The sequence below is a fragment of the Felis catus genome, chromosome B1 (genome assembly GCF_018350175.1).
Source record: "Felis catus isolate Fca126 chromosome B1, F.catus_Fca126_mat1.0, whole genome shotgun sequence".
In the NCBI taxonomy this organism is placed as follows: domain Eukaryota; kingdom Metazoa; phylum Chordata; class Mammalia; order Carnivora; family Felidae; genus Felis; species Felis catus.
The window spans coordinates 143,555,891-143,583,293 of NC_058371.1; the positions used below are offsets into that span (position 1 = coordinate 143,555,891).

General features: G+C 37.6%; 1 protein-coding gene across 3 annotated transcripts in view; it reads right to left on the reverse strand.

The window, feature by feature from the left end:
- The window catches only part of ART3 (ADP-ribosyltransferase 3 (inactive)), a 147,263-nt gene that overhangs the window by 61,359 nt on the left and 58,501 nt on the right, over positions 1-27,403 (reverse strand). Inside the window, exon 2 of one of the 3 annotated variants that reach the window (XM_045056209.1) lies at positions 3,459-3,617. The exons of the other annotated variants lie outside the window; for them this stretch is intronic. Coding sequence (XP_044912144.1) covers positions 3,459-3,503 — 45 coding nt within the window. The 5' untranslated portion in view covers positions 3,504-3,617. The remainder of the gene's footprint in view (positions 1-3,458; positions 3,618-27,403) is intronic. 3 annotated transcript variants of the gene reach the window in all.

Consider the following 27,403-nt stretch of genomic DNA (forward strand, 5'->3'; position numbering starts at 1 on the left):
AAATGATACTTGATTTATTCAAAAAAATCTTAAGTATGTGTGCAACAACTCAAGTATGTGAGTCTGTTTCAACTATAAATTTTATAAAATCTAAATAAAGATCAAATATCTGATAAAAATTCAGCACCCAAATGAGATGTGCTAGAACAGTGTAAGATATTCAGATTTCAAACACATAGTAAGAAAAATATAAGACATCTTATTTAGATATATTGGGTTAAATAAGATATACAATAAAATTAATTTCATTTGTTTATTTTTATCTTTTTTTAGTATTGCTACTGGAAAATTTTAAATTACACATGTGAATTGTCACATTTCTTTTGAACAACACTGAGCTAGAACAAGAAGCCTTCCTGCTAGGTCTGAAGAAAACCAAGACAGCTCAAAAGTAAACGTTGCTGAACTGAGTGAGTGAATAATATAGTATGAGGTCAGAGAGGTGCAGGTCTTCTTAAACTTTTCAAACCTTTCTCTAATAACAATGACAATGACTGAAAACGCAAGGTTGGAGGCAGAGTTGACACTTGAAACCAGGTGTCAGAAATTTCTATAAAACCATTTTGTGTCCCTATCATGCCGATGCACTGTAACATGACATAAAGGACAATGGTGAGAACAAAGGGGTAACAGTCAAGCCTTATTAAAATCTTGGCGGTGAGCAGGACTGGACAGCTTTCAACAAGTAGGTTAACCAGTTCCCATGGTCCCAGACCCATAGAGACAGAGACTCTAGTAGTGTCAGGTCAGACCTAGTCCACCGTTCCTTCATTCTCCACATCATTATCTCCTTTCATCCAAGGCTGCTTCTCCTCAACTAGGAGACAGCTCTTTGTATTTCCTTTCTTATACCATATTAATTACCATCATCTATGCAATAGCTGTATGTATTTTTGTTAATATTTTATTTTTCTAAAGCAGTTGGAAACAATAGCTATATTTTCCTGTTCATTTTTCTCCATACGATACAAAATTTATTAATTCACATAGATTTGGGGATGAAAAAAAAGGCTTCTAAGTGGGATTAAAAATATGCTATTTTCATTCATTCATCAACTGTAAAATGTCCAAAATTGCATGCGACCTTGTGGATTAAGAAAACAAAACAAGGATAGGGGCACCTGGGTGGCTCAGTTAAGAATCCAACCCTTGGTTTTGGCTCAGATCATGAGCTCATGGTTTGTGACATCAAGCACTGGTCAGGCACAGGGCTGACAGCTTGAAACCTGCTTGAAATTCTCTCCCTCTCTCTCTCTGCCCCTACCCGGCTCGTGCACACTTGTGCATGCAAACTCTCTCAAAATTAGTAAGTAAACATTTTTTAAAAAAAAGAATACAAAGCAAGAGTAAACAGGATCTGATTTACTAACCGGAAAGGCCCTGTGGATGTTATGCCTTCTAAGTAAGAGAGCGGAAAAAAAGAATTTTTATTTTTGCCCTGTACATTTCATTTTTAAATGCATAAAGAACACTATTAAAAAGGTGAGCATTTTATATAACATGAAGGACAGAGCAACATTCTGTTCCTGGGCCTGGCTAATGTTGTATTCAAGAGTTTAGTTATTAACTCTTTTCCCAAAGCTGGAAACCCCCATGAAGTAATTAGTTAGAACACCATTCAAACTCAAAAGAAAACTGAAGATATTTAATGCTTGCTAATTTAAGCTTACTCCTTTCTAGAACAAGAAATCTTTCCTTTAAAAAAAAAAAGGGAAGCGGGGCGCCTGGGTGGCGCAGTCGGTTAAGCGTCCGACTTCAGCCAGGTCACGATCTCGCGGTCCGGGAGTTCGAGCCCCGCGTCGGGCTCTGGGCTGATGGCTCAGAGCCTGGAGCCTGTTTCCGATTCTGTGTCTCCCTCTCTCTCTGCCCCTCCCCCGTTCATGCTCTGTCTCTCTCTGTCTCAAAAATAAATAAATGTTAAAAAAAAAAAAAAAAAGGGAAGCAAAACTAAAAGGGGTAGTTCCTTTTGTAGATGAAAGGAGTTGATTACATAAATGAGTCTGGTAGCTTTCTTACATGTGTCTCTTCATCCATAATTGCTTTCTCTTCTGAAAGAAGTGAGTTCCTATTTACTCCTAACCCAAATACCAAATACAAATGCTCTTTTGTTAGCTTTTACATAAAACTGTCAAAAGGCTGGGGTGTCTAGGTCGTTCAGTTGGTTAAGTAATCTTATGGCCTGTGAGTCTGAGCCCTGCATCAGGCTCTGTGCTGACAGCTCAGAGCCTGGAGCCTGCTTCAGATTCTGTGTCTCCCTCTCTCTCTGCCACTCCCCAGCTTGCAGTCTCTTCTCTCTCTCTCAAAAATAAACATTAAAAAAAATGTTTTAAAGTCATATTTCTAAAGCTTCTCCAAGTCCTAAATCATAATCCATTCTAGAGAAGTCTTCACCAACTCTAAATTAAACTGCAGCAAGAAAATAAGCTGCCACCCACTCCCTACCCACACCCATCCCCACCACCCCTAACCAAAGTTATTACACATCACGGTTTCAGAATAGCATCCTACATTCTTTGTATTCATTCAAAGGACTATTTAACTGAGAAACAACTGGAAGAGAGGTATGGAACACAACTCTTTGACTGTCAAGTTGGCATATTCAGTTATCCTCTCTCGCTGGGGTAGTATTAAAAGTTCGGCACCAGAGAGAGATGACAGACAAACAAAAAATTTAAAAAGGGGCGTGGGTGGGAAGGAAGGGACAGGTGGTAGAAAGGTAGGAACATGGGGCACAGTCTCTTTCCTTTTCCTATGTAATTTTACATGGCAGAGGCAATTAAGGTAATTATTATGAGCACCCTATAGTCAATTCTAAATTATCTTTTATACAGAGGTAAACATATTCCATATATAAGCAATCCAATGGTGGGTAATTCAAAATTAATTTGTTTTTGGAATATTATTTCAGTTGGGGGAAGTAGTGGTATCTAGAAAATAATCTTTACATCTGAGTTTGGCTTATGACTTAATAATCTAGGAACCCATAATACTTTAAAATAAGGAACTATCCTGTCAAGACAAGATCTCCATAGTCTCTGTCCCAAATCCTGCTTCTAACTCCATTCTCTGTATGAATACCATCACATTTCAAACTAATGCATGGTCTCAACACAGTTGCTGGGTTTTCTGTTTTTGTTTATATCTGTAGACATCCTTGTTGTTTCACACTGTCTACACCACTCTGGGGTGGATAGTTAATTGAGATTTTTTTATTTAAGACACTTCCCTTCTTAATTTCTGTAGGATTTGAATTAAGACTCTTCTTGTACAGGTATACCTCAGAGATAGGACAGGTTCAGCTCCAGACAACCGCAATAAAACAAACTGTTGCAAAGAAGTGAGTCAAATAAATTTTTCGGTTTCCCAGTGCATATGAAAAATATGGTTACACTCTACTATAGTCACTGTAGTCTATTAAGTGTAAAATAGCATTATGTCTTAAAACTCAATGTACATACCTTAATTAAAAGATACTTTGTGGCTAAAAGAATGCCAAGTATCATCTGAGCTTTTAAAAGAAAGTCATAACCTTTTTGCTGGCAGAGGATCTTGCCTCTATGTCGATGGCTGCTGATCAGGGTGGTAGTTGCTGACGGCTGGGGTAGCTGTAGCAATTTCTTAAAATAAGACAACAATAAAGTTTGCTGCATCAATCAACTCTTCCTTTCATCAACAATTTCTCTGTAACATCTGATGTTGTCTGAGAACATTTTACCCACAGCAGAACTTCTTTCAAAATTGGGGTCAACTGCATTGGTGGTATCGTGGTTAGCATAGCTGCCTTCCAAAATTGGGGTCAATGCTATCAAACCCTGTGGCTGCTATATTAACTCAGTTTATGTAATATTCTAATATTTTAATATTCTATGGAAGTCCTGAATCACTACATGGTACACTTGAAACTAATATTACACTGTATGTTAACTGGAATTTAAATAAAAACTTAAAAAATATTCAGTAAACCACTTTGATTTTTTTTTAATTTGTAATATTTTTTTATTTTAGAGATAGTGCGTGCAAGTGGGGGAGAGGGAGAGAGAAAGACGGAGAGAATCTTATGCATGTTCCAGGCTCAGTGCAGAGCCTGACGTTGGGCTCAATCCCACAACCCTGGGATCATGACCTGAGCCAGAATCAAGAGTCAGACACTCAACCGACTGAGCCACCCAGGCGCCCCTTCAGTAAACCATTTTGTAAATAGATGTGCTGTCACCGAGGCTTTGTTGTTTTATTTATTGTACAGGGCACAAACTAAGTACATTTAGCATAGTTCATAAAAGCCCTAGGTTTTTGGAATGGTAAAAATGAGCACTGGCTTCAACTTAAAATCACCAGCTGCATCAGCCCCTAACAAGAGTCAGCCTGTCCACTGAAGCTTTGAAGCCAGGTATTGACTTCTCTCTAGCTATGAAAGTCACAGATGGCATCTTATTCCAATAGAAGGCTATTTTGTCTATACTGAAACTCTGTTTAGTGTAGCCATTTTCATTAATTGTCACAGCTAGACCTTCCAAATAAACTTGCCGCAGCTTCTACATCAGCACTTGCTGGTTAAATCTCATAAACCAACATGCTAGCTTCAAACACGTCCTTGCAACTCCCTCACCTCTTTCAACCTTCACAGAATTGAAGAGAATTAAAGCCTTGCTCTGAATTAAGCTTTGGTTTAAGAAAATGTTGTAGCTGGTTTGATCTTCTATCCAGACCACTAAAATTTTCTCCATATCAGCAATAAGGCTATTTCACTTTCTTATCATTCATATGTTCACTATAGTAACACTTTTAATTTCCTTCAAGAACTTCTTCTCTGCATTTAAAACTTGACTATTTGATGAAAGAGGTATAGATGTAGCGTATCTTGGCTTTCAACATGTTTTCCTCACTAACCTTAATCATGTCTAGCTTTTGATTTAAAATGAGAGATGTGTGACTCTTCTTTTCTCTTGAACACTTAGAGGCCATTGTAGGATTAGCAACTGGCCTGATTTCAATATTCCTCAGGGAATAGGGAGGGAGAGGGAGAAAAATACAACAGTGGAGCAGTCAGAACACATACAACATGTATTAAGTTCACCATCTTATATAGGCACAACTCATGACCCGCCAAAATAATTACAACAGTAACATCAATCACTGATCACAGATCACAATAACAAATATAATAATGAAAAAAGTTTGAAATATTACAAGAATTACCAAAATGTTACACAACACAAAATTAGCAAATGTTGGAAAAAATTGTGCTCAATACAGGGTTACCACAAATCTTCAATCTGCAAAAAAAACACCCCAACACATTATCTTCAAAGTGCAATACAGTGAAACTCAATAAAATGAAGTACACCTGTATCAAAGACTTAACTAGAATATATGACAACACTAATAAAATTTGGACATAGATATTTGACTCTAACTCACAGGTCCCCCATGATTTACCTAATGTACCATTTAGCATAACTGATTATTACATATCCTTTATAGCTCAGCATCAGCAGACTGGTTCACTAACCAGAAAGACACCCTTTCCCAATTCAGAAGCACTGCACGAGATTCTGAGGTTTCCTGTTCCTTCATGCCTCCCCATTTGTGCATTGCAAATACCAGGTTTTCCTGAGATCACAGCCATCCTCAAGCTACTCTTCCTTGCCCTAGGACAGATTCAGGTACAGGTCTACAGTGGCTAGTGGCCAGAAAGAGAAAGAAAGGAGAGAGGAAGTTTCAGCAACACCTTACAACAACTCTGTAAGATGTTATTACTTAATGGCTACGTTCTAAGGTACTCTTGAGCTTGAATTTCAGGTACCTTAGAAATTAACTAGATTTTGTAAGCCAAGAATCACGTAATATATTTATTAAAACTTTACTTGTGTGGCACCTGGGTGGCTCAGTTGGTTAAGCATCCAAATCTTGATTTTGCTCAGGTCATGATCTCACAGCTGTAAGATCGAGCTCTGAGTCGGACTCTGCACTGAGCTTGGAGCTTAATTGGGATTCTCTTTCTTCTCCCTCTTTCTCTGCCCCTCCCTATCTTGCGTGCTCTCTCTCCCTCATTAACTAAGTAAACTTAAAAAAAAAATGACTTCACTTGACCTCACTTACATGTGGAATCCTAAAAAAAAAAAAAAAAAAAAAAACAACCAAGCTCAAAGAGAAATCAGATGGCCAGAGATGGAGGGTTGGGAGGTTGGTGAAATGGAGGAAGGGAGTCAAAAAGTACAAGCTTCCAGTATAAAATGAGTCATGGGATGTAAAACATACCATGGCAACTATAGTTAATACTCTATTGCATATATGAAAGTTTCTGAGAGTAGATCTTAAAAGCTCTTATCACAAGAAAAAAATGCTATATGTATTGTGACATTCACTAGACTTGTGGTGATCACTTTGCAATACTTACAAATACCAACTCATGCTATATACCTAAAACTAATATTGTATGTTAATTATACCTCAACTTAAATATTCATATATATAAATACATATATACACACAGATACATATATATGTATATGTATATGTATCTGTGTGTATATGGAAAGAAAAAAATGTTACATAAGACAATTAGGAGGAATTAGATAAATCAAAGTTCCTGTCCTGGAGGGACCTCTCAAGTTTAACAATTACACTATCATTTTAACATCTATAACCCATAACTCACAGATTTCTTGACTATATCCCCATCAACAACCTTTCTGCTTATTTTATTAGTGTTAGTGCTACATATCCAACTCATATTTAGCTAATGGTTTATTCGGTATCCCTCAACTCTCTTTGTCAGACATGTATAAAAATGTGGTAGTTCTCCAATTCATATTTATGTGGTTTGCTTGTTTTTTTTTTAATGTTTATTTATTTAGATATCAAGAGAGAAAGAATGATCAGAGATGTGGGGGGACAGAGAGAGAATCCCAAGCAGGCTCCACGCTGTCAGCACAGAGCCCAATGCGGGGCTCAATCCCATGAACTACGACATAATGACCTGAGCCGAATTCAAGAGTCAGATACTTAACTGAGTGAGACATCCAAGCACCCCTTGATTGTTTGTTTGTTTTCTTCAAGTAAATTCTCCTACCCTTAATGCTACTGAATTTCACTAATTCATTTTTTTGTTAATGTCAAAGTCATTTGGTAGTTTAACTGAGTTGTCCACACAATTAGGGATTGTCTTAATGTGTAATGGGAGTAAATGGCAAGTAAAAAACATTTATTTTCTTCTGAGGTACCTACAAGGAGAAACATCAAATGAGAAAAATTGAAAATGTAAGCTAAAAGCCACTTAATTCAAGTTTTTAGTTAGAGAAACAAAAGTTCAAAGGTTCAACTAACAATCTTTTAAACTTAAAACCACAAAATAACCTTTTAAAACTAAATTTTATAGACATTTTTAAAAATCCCATTCCATATTATAATCAATTAAAAAGAAAGAATGAAGGAATAGAAAAAAAATTGGGGATGTGAATAAAAATTTGAAATTTTTTAAATGTTTATTTACTTTTGAGACAGAGAGAGAAAAAGAGGGGTAAACAGAAGCATGGGCGGGGGAGGAGCAGAGAGGGAGAGGGAGACACAGAATCTGAAGCAGGCTCCAGGCTCTGAGCAGGCACAGAGCCCAACACGGGGCTTGAACTCACAAACCTCAAGATCATGACCTGAGCTGAAGTCAGACGCTTAATCAACTAAGCCACCTAGGCACCCCTAAAAATTTGTAAAGGAGCAAAAGAAAAAGAAGCAGAAAGCTAAAAGAACTCTGGCCTTTGGACTTTCTAAAGCAAATGTCTGCAATTAGCTTTTTCCCCTGCACTGTGAATCCAAAGTCAGGAGAGATCACTATTGCTGCTGTTTACAAATTTTAATTCAAAACTCAAGAAAAAATACCCTAACTATGGAAAGGAAAAATATAAGTTGCTTCTGCAACAAAGACTACATAGTTGCTATGTTTGAATATATGTACATAAATAGGAAATTTCTGCTCTTTTTCTCACCTTTTAAATAACTAGTTTCTTTTTTCTTTTCTGTCCCAGATGACAGAAAGAAATGAATTTCTCTAAACAAATGCATCAGTAGTGATTAATTCCTCGAATTATAAAGCTTACTGACTCAGATAACTGTTAATACATGCATTTTATCAACTTTCACTTTCACTGGAAGAATCTTTTCTTCAGAGCAGTACACACCTTGTAGAAACATCTAGCTCTAGCAGTTATAAGCAGCTCAGGTTCAGTCTCTACATTAACTGGTAACCAGACTCAAGTAATTCATTCAAACTCCCAAAGTTCCTATCTACAGTACTCCACACATCATAACCTCCCTTCATTTTAAAGAATACAAACAAAGCCATTGTTACATGCTACCAAGTTGGGTTTTTTAAAGAAAATAGGTAATCTCAATATTAAGATGAAATGGGCATTCATATTAACTGAAACATTTATGAGAACAGCCAGAACTTCTTGGCTAAATTCTAAAAAAAGTTTGATCCTACTTAATTGTATTGTGCAGACTGCACCCATCACTTGTGAGCAATGAACACTTTACAACTGACCCTTGAACAAAGCAGGGATTAGGGGCACTGAATCCCCAGATAGTTGAAAATTCATGTATAACTTTTGATTCCCAAAAAGTTAATAGCCTGCTGTCGGCCAGAAGCCTTATTAGCAACATAAACAGTTGATTAACAGATTTTATACGTTATATGTATTATATATTGTATTCTTAAGCTAGAGAAAAGAAAATATTAAGAAAATCATATGGAATAGAAAATATATTTACAGTACTATATTTATCAAAACATATCCACATATCAGTGGACCCATACAGTTCAAACCCTTATTATTCAAGGGTCAGTTGTACTGAGACAGGCTTCTTGTTGGACCATCTCTGATGGGATTCCCTAGTTTCCAACACAATTGCTATCTGTACTAGTCAACATGCTGTAAGAAGTTTCTGAAAAGAGAACAAAACCAAGCCAAAGCATAGCTCTGAATATCATGAACAAAAACCAAAGTGGGTTGTTATCAATGTTCAATCCTCTGAAGGATTAAAAAAAACCTAGTTAACAGAGATTGCCTCAGGAGAGCAAAGACCTGTTTTACTAAGTATGAATTATTTTCATTTTTAAAAAAAATTTTTTTAACGTTTATTTATTTTTGAGACAGAGAAAGACAGAGCATGAACAGGGGAGGGGCAGAGAGAGAGGGAGACACAGAATCCGAAGCAGACTCCAGGCTCTGAGCTGTCAGCACAGAGCTCGACGCGGGGCTCAAACTCACGGACCGTGAGATCATGACCTGAGCCAAAGTCAGATGCTTAACCGACCAAGCAACCCAGGCGCCCCTTCATTTTTTTAATTAGATAAAATTGGTATATATAATATTTTTCAGTTTCAGGTGTACAACATTCGATATCTTTATGCACTACAAAGTCTAGTTACCATCTATCACCATACAATCGACCCCCTTCACCCATTTCACCAACTCTCCACTCCCCTTCCCCTCTGATAAACAACAATCTGTTCTCTGTATCTATGAGTTCGCTTTTGTACTGTTTGTTTTGTTGTTTTGTTGGGAGTTTTTTTCTTTACATTCTATACAAATGAAATCATATGGTATTTGTTGTCCTTCTGCATCTGACTTATCACTTGGCATACTACCCTCAATGTTCATTCATGTCTGCAAATGACAAGATTTCATTCTTATTTATGGCTCAGTAATATTCCATTATACATATACCACAGCTTCTTCATCCATTCATCTATCAATGGATATTTTGGTTGTTTCCATATCTTGGCTATTGGAAATAATGCTGCAATGAAAACAGGGGTACATATATCCTTTTAAATTAGTTTTTTCACATTCTTTGGATAAACACCCAAAAAGTGGAATAACTGGATCATTTAGTTACATCTATTCTTAATTTTTTGAGGAATCTCCATCCTGTTTCCAAGTAGAAGCTGTACCAATTTACAGTCCCACCACATCCCTTCCAAACTTGTTATTTCTTATCTTTTTGATAACCATCATTCTAACAGGTGTAAAGTACTATCTCATTGTGGTTTTGATTTTCATTTCCCTAATAACTAGTGATGCTGAACATCTTTTCATGTGACTGTTGGCCACCTGTATATCTTCCTTGGAACAACATCTATTCAGATCTTCTGCCAATTTTGTTATCTGCTAATTTTTTTGTTGAGTTGTAGGAGTTCTTTATAGATTTCAGATATTAGCCCCTTATTGTATATATGATCTGCAAAGAACTTTTCCATTTGGTAGGTTGCCTTTTTGTTTTGATGATGGTTTCCTTAATTGTGCAGAAGGTTTTTAGTTTATTTTTGTTTCTCTTGCCTTTGGAGTCAGACCCAACAAACACATCCCTAAAATCAGTGTCAAAAAGCTTACCACCTATGCTTTCTTCTAGGAATTTTATATTTTCAAATCATTTCTTTAATCCATTTTAATTTTTGTGTATGAAGATAGTACTATACTTTCATTCTTTTGCATGTGGCTGTCCAATTTCCCCAGCATCACATATTGAAGAAACATCCTTTCTCCATCGTATGTTCTTGGCTTCTTGGTCATAAATTAATTACCCATATACATGCAGATTTATTTCTGGGTTCTCAATTCTGTTTCATTGATCTCTGTGTCTGTTTTTATGCTAACACCATACTGTTCTGATTAATATAGCTTTATAGTATATTTTGAGGCCACAGAGCATGATACTCCCAGCTTTGTTCTTTCTCAACATTGTTTTAGTTATTTGGTATTTTATGTGGTTCTGCATAAAATTTTAATTACTTGTTCTAGTTCTATGAAAAATACTATTCACCGAAATTTTGATAGGGATTACACTGAAACTGTACATTGCTTTGGATAATATGGACATTTTAACAGCATCAATTCTAATCTATGAGCACAGAGTATCTTTCCAGTTATTTGTGTTCTTCATCAATGTCTTACACTTCCACTCTATAGGTCTTTTGCCTCCTTGGTTAAATTCGGTCCAAAGTATTTCACTCTTTTTGACACAATTGTAAATAGGACTGCTTTCTTAATTTCCCTAATAGTTTATTAGTGTAAAGAAATGCCACTGATTTCTGTATATTGATTTTGTATCCTCCAACTTTAGTGAATTAGTTTATTCTAATAGTTTTTTAGTGGAGACCTTAAAGTTTTCTGTATATAGTATTATGTCATCTGCAAATAGTGACAGCTTTATTTCTTCCTTTCCACTCTGTATGCTTTTTTCTTTTTGCTTGCTGTACTGATGTCACCAAGACTTCTAATACTGTGCTGAATAAAAGTGGTAAGAGTATATATCCTTGTCTTATTCCTGATATTAAAGGAAAAGCTTTCATCTTTTGATCACTGAGCATGATATGAGCTATGGGGTTGTCATATATAGCCTTTATGATGTTGAGGTATGTTCCCTCTATACTCACATTGTTGAGAGTTTTTAACATAAATGGATGTTGAATTTTGTTAACTGTTTTTTTAAACATCTATTCAGATGCCTATACGACTTTTATCCTTCATTTGGTTAGCTAATGTGGTGTACTGCAGTTTGATTTGTGGATGTTGAGCCATTATTACATCCCTGGAATAAATACTTCATTGTGGCATATGATCCTTTTAATGTCTTGTTGAATTCAGTTTGCTACAATTTTATTGAGAATTTGTGCATCTGTGTTCATCAAGGATACTGGCCTTTTGTTTTCTTTTTTTGTGGTTTCCTTGTCTGGTTTTGGTGTCCAGGTAATGCCAGCCTCATAAAGTGAACTTAGAAGCATTCCCTCCTCAAATATTGGAAGGGTTTGAGAATAGGTATTAATCTTTTTTGAAAGTTTAGTAGAATTCACCAGTGAAACTGTCTAGTCTGGGGTTTTGCTGGGAGGTTTTTTATTATGACCCAAATTTCTACTAGAATTCTGTCTATTCAGATTTTCCATTTTTCCATGATTCAGTCTTGGAAGATTATGTTTCTAGGAATTTATCCATTTCTTCAAGGTATTCCATTTGTTGGCACATAAATATTCATAATACAGTTGATCCTTGAACAAAAATGGGTTTGAATTGTGCAGGTCCACTTATACATGAATTTTGTTTTCAATAAATACAGTACTATAAATGTACCTTCTCTTCCTTATGATTTTCCTAATAACGTTTTATTTTCTCTAGGTTACTTTATTGTAAGAATCTAGTATATAACAGATACGACATATGAAGTATGTTTATTGACTGCTTATGTTATCAATAAGGCTTCCAGTTGACAGTAGGCTATTAGTTAATTATGGGGGGAGTCAGAAGTTGTATGTGGATTTCTGACTAAGCAAGGGGTCAGTGTCCCTAACTCTGGTGTTCTTGAAGAGTCTACTGTACTTTGTTATGATCTTGTATATTTCTGTGTTAATTTCTCCTTTTTTTCTGACTTTTAAAGTTTTAATTCTAGTATAGTTAGCATACAGAGTTACATTATTTTAATTAATTTCATCTCTGATTTTATTTATTTGAACCTTCTCTTTCTCTCTTGGTGCATCCAGCTAAAGGAATGTCTTTTTTTTTTTTTTTTTAATCTTTGCAAAGAACCAGCTCTTCATTTTACTGATTTTTCGATCTTGTCTTTTTCGTCTCTATATTATTTATTTCTGCTCTGCTCTTTATTATTTACTTCCTTCTACTAAATCTTTGGCTTCATTTGTTCCTTTTCTAGCTCCTTTAGGTGTAAAGTGTGATCTTTATTTGATTTTTTTAAATTTTTTAAATGTTTACTTATTTTTGAGAGAGAGAGAGACAGAGAGTGAGCAGGGGAGGGGCAGAGAGAGAGCAGGAGACACAGAATCCAAAGCAGGCTCCAGGCTCTGAGCTGTCAGCACAGAGCCCAACACAGGGCTTGAACTCACAAGCCGTGAGATCATGACCTGAGCCAAAGTCAGATGCTTAACTGACTGAGCCACCCAGGTGCCCCCATTTATTTGATATTTTTCTTGTTTCTTGAGGAAGGCCTGTAATACTATGAACTTCACCCCCCCACCCCCACCCCACCCCACCCCTCTGCCTTTGAAATGCTTCTGTTGCATCCGACAGATTTTGGTATACCATATTTCTGTTTTCATTTGTCTCTGGGTATTCTTTGATTTCTCCTTTGACTTCTTCATGATCCACTGGTTGTTGAGTAGCATGTTGTTTAAAATACAGATTTTTGTGGGATTTTTTTTCCAGTTTTCTTCTTTTAATCAATTTCTAGTTTCATACCATTGTGGTGAGAAAAGATGCTTGACATGACTTCAGTCTTCTAAATTTATTAAGACTTGTTTTGTGGCCTAACATACAATCTATCCTGAAGAATATGCACTTGAGAACAATGTGTATTCTGCTACTTTTGGATGTAGTATTCTGTACGTATCTTGTAAGTTCATCTGATCTAATTTGCCACGTAAGGCTGATGTTTCCTTGTTGATTTTCCGTCTGGCTGATCTATCCAATGATATAAGTGGAGTGTTAAAATCCCCTACTATTCTTGTATTGCTGTCAATATTGTCAATATCTCCCTTTAGGTCTGTAAATATTTGCTTTATATATTTTGGTGCTTCTATGCTGGATGCATGTATGTTTACATTATCTCTTCTTACTGGACTGACCCCTTTATTGTTTTGTAATGCCCTTGTCTTTTATTACAGTTTTCAAAGTCTTTTTTATCTAATTTGAATTTTTTAAGAAAATCTATTTTGTCTGATGTAAGTATAGCTATGCCAGATTTCTTTAAATTTCCATTTACATAGAACATCTTTCTCTATCCCTTCACTTCAATCTGTGTGTCTTTACTTCAGAAGAGAGTTTCTTATAGGCATCATATACAAATGGGTCTCTTTTTTTAATTCATTCATCCACTATTTATCTTTTGATTAGAGAATTTACACTTAACTATTGAGAGGTATGTAATTATGCCATTTTGTTAACTGTTTTCTGGTTGTTTTTGTAGTTCCTCTCTGTTCCTTCCTTCTTCTCTCTCTTTGTGATTTTTTTAAGTATATTTATTTATTTTGAGAGAGAGCATGCACACATGTGCATCATGCTGTCAGTGCAGAGCTCAGCATGGGGCTCGATCTCACCAATTGTGAGATCATGACCTGAGCCAAAATCAAGAGTCGAATGCTTAACCAACTAAGCCACCCAGACACTCCTGTTCCACTGTGATTTGATGGTACTCTTCAGGGTTATATTTAGATTTCTTTCTCATTTTCTTTAGTGTATTTACAATAAGTTTTTGCTTCTGATCACCATGAGGTTCATGTATAACATACTATGTATATAACAGTTGGTTTTCATAGGAGCTTAAATTTGAACATACTCCAGAATTTTACATTTTTATTCACCCCCCCCATGTTTTATATTCTTAATGTCACATTTTACATCGTTTTATTTTATGTATCCCTTAACTATTGCAGTTTTACTTTTACTACTATTGTCTTTTAACCTTCATAATTCCTTTATAAGTTATTCCACTATCTTTACTATATATTTACCTTTTCCATTCCAACCCTTTTGTATGTTTTCTTGTTACTAATTAGTGTCATCTCTTTTCAGTTTAAAGAAGTCTCTAACATTTCTTGTAAGTCCAGTTAATGGTGATGTACACCTTTAGTTTTGCTTATCTGGAAAACGCATCAGCTCTCCTCTTTAATTCTAAATGATAACTTTGCCAGTTAAAGAATTCTTGATTGGAAGTTTTTTCCTTGTAGCACTTTTCATATGTCATCCCACTCCTTTCTGGTCTGCAAAGTTTCTGCTGAAAAAAATCTGCTGATAGCCTTATGGAATTTCCCTTGTACACAACAAGTTGTTTCTCTCTTGCTGTTTTAAGACTCTATTTAACTTTTCAATTCTTATTATTAATGTATCTTGGTGTAGATCTTTTTGGATTCATCCTATTTGGAACTTTCTGGGCTTCCAGAACTTGAATGTCTGTCTCCTTCCCCAGATTAGAGAAGTTTTAGGCCATTATTTCTTAAAGTAAGTTTTGTGGCACTATCTCTCTCTCTTTTCCTTCTGGGATCCCTGTAATGTAAATGTTATTCCTCCAGATATTGTCCCAAAAGCCCCTAAGGTATCTTCACTATTTTTAAAACTCTTTTTTTCTCTTTGTTGCTCTGTGTGGATGAGTGCCACTGCTCTGTCTTCTAGCTCACTGATATGTTCTGCTTCACTACAATCTGCTGCTGAACCCCTCTAGTAAATTTTTCAGTTATTGTATTCTTCAGCCCTGTAAGTTATGTTTGTTAATTTCTTATATTTTCTCTTTGTTGAAGCTCTCACTGTGTTCACCCATTCTTATCCAAGTTTAGTGAGCATATTAATGACTGTTACTTTGAACTGGTTATTAGGCAGATTAATTACCTGTTTCATTAACGTCTTTTTCTGAAGTTCTGTCTCATTATTTCACATTTGGATATTCCTCCATTTCCTCATTTTGCCTGTCTTTTTGTTTTGTATTAGGCAAATCAGCTAACTCTCCCAGCCCTGAAGTAGTTTTGTGTAGGAGATATCCCATGAAACTCAGAAGTGGTATATCCTCTGGCCACCTGTGCCAAGCACTGTAGGGACACCCCCTGTGGGAACTGTGCACACCCACCTACCTTGGTGGGGCGACAACATGAAGGTGGCTGGAGCTCTCACTGGTCCGGTTGTGATGCAAGGCTGCAGTGCGGGTTGTACCCTCAGCAGGTTGTACCCTCCTGGACCCACAGGCTAGAGAAAGAGTTCCAAAATGGCAACCACTAGGGCTAGCACCAGCATATTAGAATAAGATTGCAAAAATGGCACCTACAAGTGTCTCCATGTCAGCAGAATCCCAACAAGTTCCTGCATCTCAGGCAGACACCTTAATATTAATTAAGTAGATGTTCTTCACTTATAATCTAGGTGCTTTCCAAACTGGTGTTTTAGCACTGGGTCAAAGGATGAGTGAATCTATGTACAAGCTATTTAAGAGTAAATTCTCTATTTCCTAAAGTTCTGTGGTTTTCCTGAACATAATCCGTGTTGATTTTCAAAGCCAGGCATATTGAGGGTTCATCTCTCTTATGAAAGCTACAGTGCCTGATATGCAGCAGAGATCCTTGATTCTCAAGGAAAAGTTCCATATTTTTCAGATCCTTCCTGGCTGTGGATTGCCTGTGGTCTGTTTTCTCTTTTCTTTTCTTTCTTTCTTTCTTTTTTTTTTTTTTTTTTTGAGAGGTTGTGTCTCTGCCTCTCATACCTGTTTCAATGCTGACCTTTTATCCTTTGTTGTAGAGATTCTGTTCCTCTGGTTTTTAGGTCTTATTTTAGAGGGAATTATTCCATATATAGTTGTAAATCTGTTGTGTCTATGAGAGGAAGTGAGTTCAGGATCCTCCTATATGGCCATCTTGAACCCATCTCTTTATAAATTAGTCTTTTTATTTTATTTTTTTTTTTACGTTTATTTTTGAGACAGAGAGAGACAGAGCATGAACGGGGAGGGGCCAGAGAGAGAGGGAGACACAGAACCAGAAGCAGGCTCCAGGCTCTGAGCCATCAGCCCAGAGCCCGACGCGGGGCTCGAACTCACGGTCTGTGAGACCATGACCTGAGCTGAAGTCAGACGCTTAACCGACCGAGCCACCCAGGCACCCCATCTTTATAAATTAGTCTTAAACCATACATACGGGGAGTGGGAAGGGAAACAAGGTAGGGGGAAATCTGTGCGCATGCATAGGTGCACAGTGAAAGCCAGTATGATGCAATGAATTTCCAGATCCAAAACACCTCAGTTTAAACCCCAACATAGACATTTTCTAGCTATGTGACCTTCTTTTTAATATATGAGATTTATTGTCAAATTGGTTTCCATACAACACTCAGTGCTCATCCCAAAAGATGCCCTCTTCAATACCCATGACCCACCCCCCCCCCACCCCCCATCACCCTTCAGTTCATTCTCAGTTTTTAAGACTCTTATGCTTTGGCTGTCTCCCACTCTAACCTCTTTTTTTTTTTTCCCTTCCCCTCCCCCATGGGTTTCTGTTAAGTTTCTCAGGATCCACACACATAAGAGTGAAAACATATGGTATCTGTCTTTCTCTGTATGGCTTATTTCACTTAGCATCACATTCTCCAGTTCCTTCCACATTGCTACACAGGGCCATATTTCATTCTTTCTCATTGCCACGTAGTACTCCATTGTGCATATAAACCACAATTTCTTTATCCATTCATAAGTTGATGGGACATTTAGGCTCTTTCCATAATTTGGCTATTGTTGAGAGTGCTGCTATAAACATTGGGGTACAAATGCCCCTATGCATCAGCACTCCTGTATCCCTTGGGTAAATTCCTAGCAGTGCTACTGCCGGGTCATAGGGTAGGTCTATTTTTAATTTTCTGAGGAACCTCCACACTGTTTTCCAGAGCGGCTGCACCAGTTTGCATTCCCACCAACAGTACAAGAGGGTTCCCGTTTCTCCACACCTCTCCAGCATCTTTAGTCTCCTGATTTGTTCATTTTGGCCACTCTGGTGTGAGGTGATATCTGAGTGTGGTTTTGATTTGTATTTCCCTGATGAGGAGCGACGTTGAGCATCTTTTCATGTGCCTGTTGGCCATCCAGATGTCTTCTTTAGAGAAGTGTCTATTCATGTTTTCTGCCCATTTCTTCACTGGATTATTTGTTTTTCAGGTGTGGAGTTTGGTGAGCTCTTTATGGATTTTGGATACTAGCCCTTTGTCCAATGTATCATTTGCAAATATCTTTTCCCATTCAGTTGGTTGCCTTTTAGTTTTGTTGGTTGTTTCCTTTGCTGTTCAAAAGCTTTTATCTTCATGAGGTCCCAATAGTTCATTTTTGCTTTTAATTCCCTTGCCTTTGGGGATGTGTCAAGTAAGAGATTGCTACAGCTGAGGTCAGAGAGGTCTTTTCCTGCTTTCTCCTCTAGGGTTTTGATGGTTTCCTGTCTCACATTCAGGTCCTTTATCCATTTTGAGTTTATTTTTGTGAATGGTGTGAGAAAGTGGTCTAGTTTCAACCTTCTGCATGTTGCTATCCAGCACCATTTGTTAAAGAAACTGTCTTTTTTCCATTGGATATTCTTTCCTGCTTTGTCTAAGATTAGTTGGCCATACTTTCGTGGGTCTAGTTCTGGGGTTTCTATTCTATTCCATTGGTCTATGTGTCTGTTTTTGTGCCAATACCATGCTGTCTTGAAGATTACAGCTTTGTAGTAGAGGCTAAAGTCTGGGATTGTGATGCCTCCTGCTTTGATCTTCTTCTTCAAAATTACTTTGGTTATTCGGGGCCTGTTGTGGTTCCATATGAATTTTAGGATTGCTTGTTCTAGCTTCGAGAAGAATGCTGGCGCAATTTTGATTGGGATTGCATTGAATGTGTAGATAGCTTTGGGTAGTATTGACATTTTGACGATATTTATTTTTCCAATCCATGAGCACGGAATGATTTTCCATTTCTTTATATCTTCTCCAATTTCCTTCATAAGCTTTCTGTAGTTTTCAGCATACAGATCTTTTACATCTTTCGTTAGATTTATTCCTAGGTATTTTATGCCTTTTGGTGCAATTGTGAATGGGATCAGTTTCTTTGTCTTTCTGTTGCTTCATTTATTAGTGTATGATAATGCAACTGATTTCTGTACATTGATTTTGTATGCTGCAACTTTGCTGAATTCATGTATCAGTTCTAGCAGACTTTTGGTGGAGTCTATCGGATTTTCCATGTATAATATCATGTCATCTGCAAAAAGTGAAATCTTCACTTCATCTTTGCCAATTTTGATGCCTTTGATTTCCTTTTGTTGTCTGACTGCTGGTGCTAGAACTTCCAACACTATGTTAAACAACAGTGGTGAGAGTGGACATACCTGTCGTGTTCCTAATCTCAGGGAAAAAGCTCTCAGTTTTTCCCCACTGAGGATGATGTTAGCTGTGGGCTTTTCATAAATGGCTTTGATGATCTTTAAGTATGTTCCTTCTATCCCGACTTACTCAAGGGTTTTTATTAAGAAAGGATGCTGAATTTTGTCAAATGCTTTTTCTGCATCGATTGACAGGATCATATGGTTATCTTTTCTTTTATTAATGTGATGTATCACGTTGATTGATTTGCAAATGTTGAACCAGCCCTGCATCCCAGGAATGAATCCCACTTGGTCATGGTGAATAATTCTTTTTGTATGCTGTTGAATTCGATTTGCTAGTATCTTATTGAGAATTTTTGCATCCATATTCATCAGGGATATTGGCCTGTAGTTCTCTTTTTTGACTGGGTCTCTGTCTGGTTTAGGAATCAAAATAATACTGGCTTCATAGAATGAGTCTGGAAGTTTTCCTTCCCTTTCTATTTTTTGGAATAGCTTGAGAAGGATAGGTATTATCTCTGCTTTAAACGTCTGGTAGAACTCCCCTGGGAAGCCATCTGGTCCTGGACTCTTATCTGATGGGAGATTTTTGATAACTGATTCAATTTCTTCGCTGGTTATGGGTCTGTTCAAGCTTTCTATTTCCACCTGATTGAGTTTTGGAAGTGTGTGGGTGTTTCGGAATTTGCCCATTTCTTCCAGGTTTTCCAGTTTGTTGGCATATAATTTTTCATAGTATTCCCTGATAATTGCTTGTATTTCTGAGGGATTGGTTGTAATAATTCCATTTTCATTCATGATTTTATCTATTTGGGTCATCTCCCTTTTCTTTTTGAGAAGCCTGGCTAGAGGTTTATCAATCTTGTTTATTTTTTCAAAAAACCAACTCTTGGTTTCATTGATCTGCTCTACAGTTCTTTTAGATTCTATATTGTTTATTTCTGCTGTGATCTTTATTATTTCTCTTCTTCTGCTGGGTTTAGGCCGTCTTTGCTCTTCTGCTTCTATTTTCTTTAGGCATGCTGTTAGATTTTGTGTTTGGGATTTTTCTTGTTTCTTGAGATAGGCCTGGATTGCAATGTATTTTCCTCTCAGGACTGCCTTCGCTGCATCCCAAAGCGTTTGGATTGTTGTATTTTCATTTTCGTTTGTTTCCATATATTTTTTTAATTTCTTCTCTAATTGCCTGGTTGACCCATTCATTCTTTAGTAGGGTGCTCTTTAACCTCCATGCTTTTGGAGGTTCTCCAGACTTTTTTCTGTGGTTGATTTCAAGCTTCATCGCATTGTGGTCTGAAAGTATGCATGGTATGATCTCAATTCTTGTATACTTATGAAGGGCTGTTTTGTGACCCAGTATGTGATCTATCTTGGAGAATGTTCCATGTGCACTCGAGAAGAAAGTATATTCTGTTGCTTTGGGATGCAGAGTTCTAAATATATCTGTCAAGTCTATCTGATCCAATGTATCATTCAGGGCCCTTGTTTCTTTATTGATCATGTGTCTAGATGATCTATCCAGTGTTGTAAGTGAAGTATTAAAGTCCCCTGCAATTACCACATTCTTATCAATAAGGTTGCTTATGTTTTTAATTGTTTTATATATTTGGGGGCTTCAGTATTCGGTGCATAAACATTTATAATTGTTAGCTCTTCCTGATGGATAAACCCTGTAATTATTATATAATGCCCTTCTTCATCTCTTGTTACAGCCTTCAATTTAAAGTCTAGTTTATCTGATGTAAGTATGGCTACTCCAGCTTTCTTTTGACTTCCAGTAGCATGATAAATAGTTCTCCATTCCCTCAACTTTCAATCTGAAGGTGTCCTCAGGTCTAAAATGAGTCTCTTGTAGACAGCAAATAGATGGGTCTTGTTTTTTTATCCATTCTGATACCCTATGTCTTTTGGTTGGTGCATTTTGTCCATTTACGCTCAGTGTTATTACAGTAAGATATGGGTTTAGAGTCATTGTGATGTCTGTAGGTTTCGTGCTTGTAGTGATGTCTCTGGTACTTTGTCTCATAGGATCCCCCTTAGGATCTCTTGTAGGGCTGGTTTAGTCATGATGAATTCCTTCAGTTTTTATTTGTTTGGGAAGACCTTTATCTCTCCTTCTATTCTAAATGACAGATTTGCTGGATAGAGGATTCTCAGCTGCATATTTTTTCTGTTCATCACATTGATGATTTCCTGCCATTCCTTTCTGGCCTGCCAAGTTTCAGTAGAGAGATCAGTAACGAGTCTTATTGGTCTCCCTTTATATGTGAGAGCACGTTTATCCCTAGCTGCTTTCAGAATTTTCTCTTTATCCTTGTATTTTGCCAGTTTCACTATGAAATGTCGTGCAAAAGATCGATTCAAGTTATGTCTGAAGGGAGTTCTCTGTGCCTCTTGGATTTCAATGCCTTTTTCCTTCCCCAGAACAGGGAAGTTCTCAGCTATTATTTCTTCAAGTACACCTTCAGCACCTTTCTCTCTCTCTTCCTCCTCTGGAATACCAATTATGTGTAGATTATTTCTCTTTAGTGCATCACTTAGTTCTCCAATTTTCCCCTCACACTCTTGGATTTTTTTATCTTTTTCTCAGCTTCTTCTTTTTCCATAATTTTATCTTCTAGTTCACCTATTCTCTCCTCTGCCTCTTCAATCCAAGCTGTGGTCATCTCCATTTTATTTTGCAGCTCATTAATAGCATTTTTTAGCTCCTCCTGGCTGTTGCTTAGTCCCTCGATCTCTGTAGCAATAGATTCTCTGCTCTCATTTATACCGTTTTCAAGCCTAGAGATTAATTTTATGACTATTATCCTAAATTCACTTTCTGTTATATTGTTTAAATCGTTTTTGATCAGTTTGTTAGCTGTCACTATTTCCTGGAGATTCTTTTGAAGGGAATTCTTCCGTTTCATCATTTTGGATAGTCCCTGGAGTGGTGCGGAACTGCAGGGCTCTTCCTCTGTGCTGTCTGGAGTAACCTGCGCTGGTGGGTGGGGCCGCAGTCAGACCTGATGTCTGTCCCCAGCCCACCGCTGGGACCACACTCAGACTGGTATGTACCTTCTCTTCCCCTCTCCTAGGGGTGGGATTCACTGTGGGGTGGCGTGGCCCGTCTGGGCTACTTGCACACTGCCAGGCTTGTGGTGCTGGGGATCTGGTGTATTAGCTGGGGTGGATTGGCAAGGTGCACAGGGGCGGGAGGGGCAGGCTCAGCTTGCTTTTCCTTCTGAGATCCACTTCGGGAGGGGCCCTGTGGCACCAGGAGGGAGTCAGACCTGTCGCTGGACGGATGGATCTGCAGAAGCACAATGTTGGGTGTTTGCTCGGTGCAAGCAAGTTCCCTGGCAGGAACTGGTTCCCTTTGGGATTTTGGCTGAGGGATGGGCAAGGAAGATGGCGCTGGCAAGTGCCTTTGTTCCCCACCAAGCTGAGCTCTGTCATCCGTCCGGGGCTCAACAACTCTCCCTCCCGTTGTCCTCCAGCCCTCCCACTCTCCGAGCAGCACTGTTAACTTATAACCTTCCAGATGTTAAGTCCCACTTGCTGTCAGAACACACTCTGTCCAGCCCCTCTGCCTTTGCAAGTCAGACTCGGGGGCTCTGCTTTGCCAGCCGGCTGCCCCTCGGCCCCGGCTCCCTCCCGCCAGTCCGTGCCGCGCGCACCACCTCTCCGCCCTTCCTACCCTCTTCCGTGGGCCTCTCGTCTGCGCTTGGCTCCAGAGACTCCGTTCTGCTACTCTTCTGGCGGTTTTCTGGGTTATTTAGGCAGGTGTGGGTGGAATCTAAGTGATCAGCAGGACGTGCAGTGAGCCCAGCATCCTCCTACGCCGCCATCTTCCCTTCCTCTTGAATCGCTATGTGACCTCTTAATAACCGCATAACACTGGGCTTGTTTTTTACTTCTCTGTGTCGAGTTGTTTTCTTTTTTTTTATGTTTATTTTTGATAGAGACACACAGTGCGAGCAGGAGACGGGCAGAGAGAGACAGAGACACAGAAACTGAAGCAGGTTCCAGGCTCTGAGCTGTCAGCGCAGAGCCCGATGCAGGACTTGAACCCACAAACTGTGAAATCATGACCTGAGCAGAAGTCAGACAGCTAAGTGAGCCACTCAGGTGCCCCTCTCTGTATCCAGTTTGCTTATCTGCCAACTGGGCATAATAATAGCTCCCCTCCCAAGGTTGTTGAGAGGAATCAAAGAGTAAACGGATGCATAGTCTGGCACATAGTAGGCACTATGTAAGTATTAGGTACTATTTTTAACTTCTGAGTTAATTTTAGACTTTTACAAAGTTGCAAAAATAGTACAGTGTATCCTTATCTCCCTCACTCTTCTTCTCCCACTGTTAACATCTTATGTCACCTCAGTACAATTATCAGGAAAAGAAAATGAACACTGGTGACTAAACTACACACGTTACTGAAGAAATAATTTCACCAATTTTTCCACCCATGTCCTTTCTGCTAGGATCCTATCCAAGACCAACACTGTATTTCATTATTTCTTCTTAATCTGCCCCAGTCTGTGGCAGTTCTTCCTGGCAGACACAAACTTAACAAAATGATTAAAATGAGTATTAATAGTAATAAACATATTAACATTATGAATTCCTTTATATGATACACTGAGAAACACATAACCACATTTTCCAGTTTTCTTGCCAAAAAAATGCATAACCTCACTGACATAAAAATAAGCCACAATTGTGAAACATTCTATAAAATAACTGATCAGTATTACTCAAAAGTGTCACTATTATTTTTGATTTGATAAAAATTAAGAGTAAATTATCATGTTAATGAATATCTGTAAGCCATGAAAACTTCCCAAAGTTTGACTTTTCTTTAATTCTAATTTACAAGTAATTCTCCACTTATCAGTGGAACTTAATTCAAACATTCATTTGAAGACCCATTATTTTTTTTTTATGTTTATTCAGAGAGCATGTGCACATGAGCAGGGGAGGGACAGAGACAGGGAAAGAGAGAATCGCAAGCAAGCTCCAGGCTGTCAGCACAGAGCCCGATGAGGAGCTCAATCCCACGACCATGAGAGCATGACCTGACCAAAATCAAGAGTCAGGTGCTCAACCAACTGAGCCATCCAAGCACCCTGAAGACTCATTATTTTCGATCGAGATGATTTTTTTCCTCCACAACAGGGTCTATATTTCAAGTCAAGAGGTAATTCTATTTTAGCAGGCTTATGAAGTAACTCTACTTTAGCAGACTAGCCTAGAAATCCAACTAATCTAATATGTATTATTTTTCTAGGGAGAAATATACTACAGGTCTCAACTTAAAATGTCAGGAATACATTTCTTTCTTATTCACTCTGTCCCCAACCTGATGGGCAACAGGAACTCTGTCTCTTTCCTGATCTATCTAAATACATTCAACATTTCATTATTCAGCTGCTGTTAAGTAATAATACTTGTTGTTAGCAATTCCCAGGACTGCTCTCCACTTACTCTAAAACTGCTTCTTTTCCATAACTCTTGGATTCCTCGCCATTTGAACCCTATTTCCGAACCCTCAATTTTGGCAATATGTTCAGAGCCTTGAACATATTGCCAAAGTTGAGGGTTCGGAAATAGGGTTCAAATGGCGAAGAATGGCCTACTGCACTGACATTAGCTACTTACTACCTAAGACCAGAGTTTCTGTCCATCTCAGCTAACTGTTAAAAGAACATAGGCTTCTTTCCTTTTTCTCTATACTTGGAGTAAGTATCAGTTGTACTGAAGTTTTCTAAGGGTCACTACTGCTACCCATGATGGAGAAATAGAGGATAAACATTACTAACAAAGGGGAAATTTTAAGAAGTCTCACAGCATAAATTAAATGGAGCTCTAGACATTCTCAAGCTTTCTTAGCTGCTTTCTCACCAGGACTCTCAGATTCCATTTATTCAAAACTGTTCCATACTTAGTTTTCTACTTCAATCTTCTTTGGAATTTTCTATTTTCGAAGGTGGCCTGTATCTAGGAGTTACAAAGTCAGACCTTTGAGATTGCCTTTCACTCCCCTCTTCCATCACAGAAGAAGGGAACGCAAGTGTACTCTGCAACTTTAGTACCCAAGTGTTACTAAATGTGTTAAATTTTTTGAAGGAGGGTTACATAATCTCTTGAAGCCTCATTTTCTTCTTTAAAAAGCAGGTGGTAGTACCCTTTCTTGCAGGATTATTGTGAGCACTAGTGAGACACTATGTACAATACATAGCATATGGCAGGCATCCAACAAATGACGGCAGTTTTGGTCTCTATCGCCAATCCTGTTACCATTATTCAGCCCATAACTGCTACAGATGCAAGGTGAAAGGCAGAACTAGAGCTGATGAGTGAGCCATGCTTCCCTAACCACACCTCTGAGTGCTCACCTACCCCCACATTAAAAATAAGAATAGAGCAGTTAGGAAACATAGAAAGTAAGGTAGGATAGATATGTTTCTAAGATGGAACCTTTCAAGAAGTTAGGAAAATCTTAGAAATGAGAATAAAGTTTTGTTGGCTTTTTATAAAAAAGGAAAATGGCATTCAGCATAATATACAAAATAAAAATAATACACAGCCCATCTAAATATTTAAGAATTGTTTTCTTAAACAATTGTTTCCTTTCCAAAAGAAAGTCATTTATTCTAAGTATCAAGATAATCTAAGAAATATTTGTAACAAAAATATCCTTCCAGTCCTTCTGTTTTTATAGTCTTGTCTATACCTATTTAAAACATTACACTGACTAACCTTTAGCTGCAACTGGCAAGCCACATGTACCAAAATGCTCCTTATAAATGGCTATTTTACTTATCTTACTAAAAAATATATGCAGTACAAATAAATCCAATGCAGCTTCATACCTTACACACATAGCTCCTCTAACATGCACATGAGGGACTCATCTCTCCAGGAACAATCCTTTTGTGCAATACTCTTTTTCCAACCAGCCCTGAAATAATACCAGCCAGATCTATTTTCTTCTCTTTTCCAACTTTTCTGAAGAGCAATGGAAATAAACTAATAAGTAAAACTACTGCACAATTTTCCCTTACTGAATGAAACTTTTCAGTTAGTTGTTTGTAGTTGCTCATTGCTAATCTCTCACATGTTTCTATCCCTTAACAATAGGGCATGTTGTTTCCCAACTTGGAAAATTAACATGAACATCCACATTGACCTGGCAGTTGTAGACTGCAGTCATTTTCCAGGCGGCCAGTTGAAGGCCACACACAAAGCTGCCTTTGTTGTGAGAAAAATAATTTCTCTGAAGTTTATGGTGATATTGAAGTTGCTCTGTACAACCCACTGCTCCTGGCCCAATACATGCTACTGGCAGCATTCTGTGAGGAGTACAGAAGACATGGGAAAGAGGGTTAATCTATTTAATGATATAATAGAACTTGATTGTCTCTTCTTCTGGGTTCTAAATTTTAACATTTGAGGTTTTTAAATTTTACCTTAATTTTAAAGGGAAGTAATTCATTGTAAACCCCTATTCTTTTTTTCCTTCTGAATTATTGAAAAAACAAATCAAGTAGTTTCTTTGACACTTGTTAATTATAACCTACCAAAATAACTTGGCAGTAAACCTGGCAAAAAGTAACATGCCAAGGCAAGTGAATTTGGCCCTAAAAAACACAAACAATATTTATATGCTATGCTTTGCCAGATTTTAAAAGGCAAATAATGACTGTTATTTGATAACTCTCATTCCAAGAAGGTAAACATTAGCCTTCCTTTCCGACAAGGAATGGCAGATCAAAATCTTAATTGACTAATTTCCAAGAAAATGAAAAAGTTGTAGTTCAATAAATCACCTGTAGCTTAGCTATTCCTGGAAACCCTCTCCTTTGCAATAAATTTAATTAAGACAATGGAAAACCACCATTCAACTCCAGGAACAAGATACAACAGATAGCCTGTATCTGATGATGAACAAGCATAGTTCAGAAGCAAAGTAAACTGAACTGCAACTATTTTTCAAATCTTCAATCACTGGAAACTTAAAGCTTATTTTTTCTCTTTGTGTTTATCTTTCAGATGTCTTTCCTTTAAAACCAGAACTTTGGTTGAGTTCAGTAATCTTTCATACAAGGTGTGCCAAGATTCTGATTCCATTATTTCTGGCATTCTGAGAAGGAAAAGAAAGATAAATGGCTAACAGTGGCTCTCTCAAGCATGGGAAGGTCAGTATGGTGATGATAGCTACTGAAGGAATAACACAGAGACAAAGGGTTTACTAAATGAAATGAGAAACACATTTGATGGAATGAACAGCAGGCTGGAAGAAGCGCAGGAATGAATTAGTGACCTAGAAAACAGAGTAATGGAAAGTAATCAAGCTGAACAAAAGAGGAGAAAGACATCTACAAAGTGGAACAGACTTAGGCAACTCAGTGATTCCATCAAATGTATAACATGTAAATAAAATAACATTCTTCCAAAAGAAGAGTAAAAGGGGCAGAAAAATTTATTTTAAGAAATTATTAGCTTCACTAATCTGGGAGAAGGAAACTAATATCCAGAGCC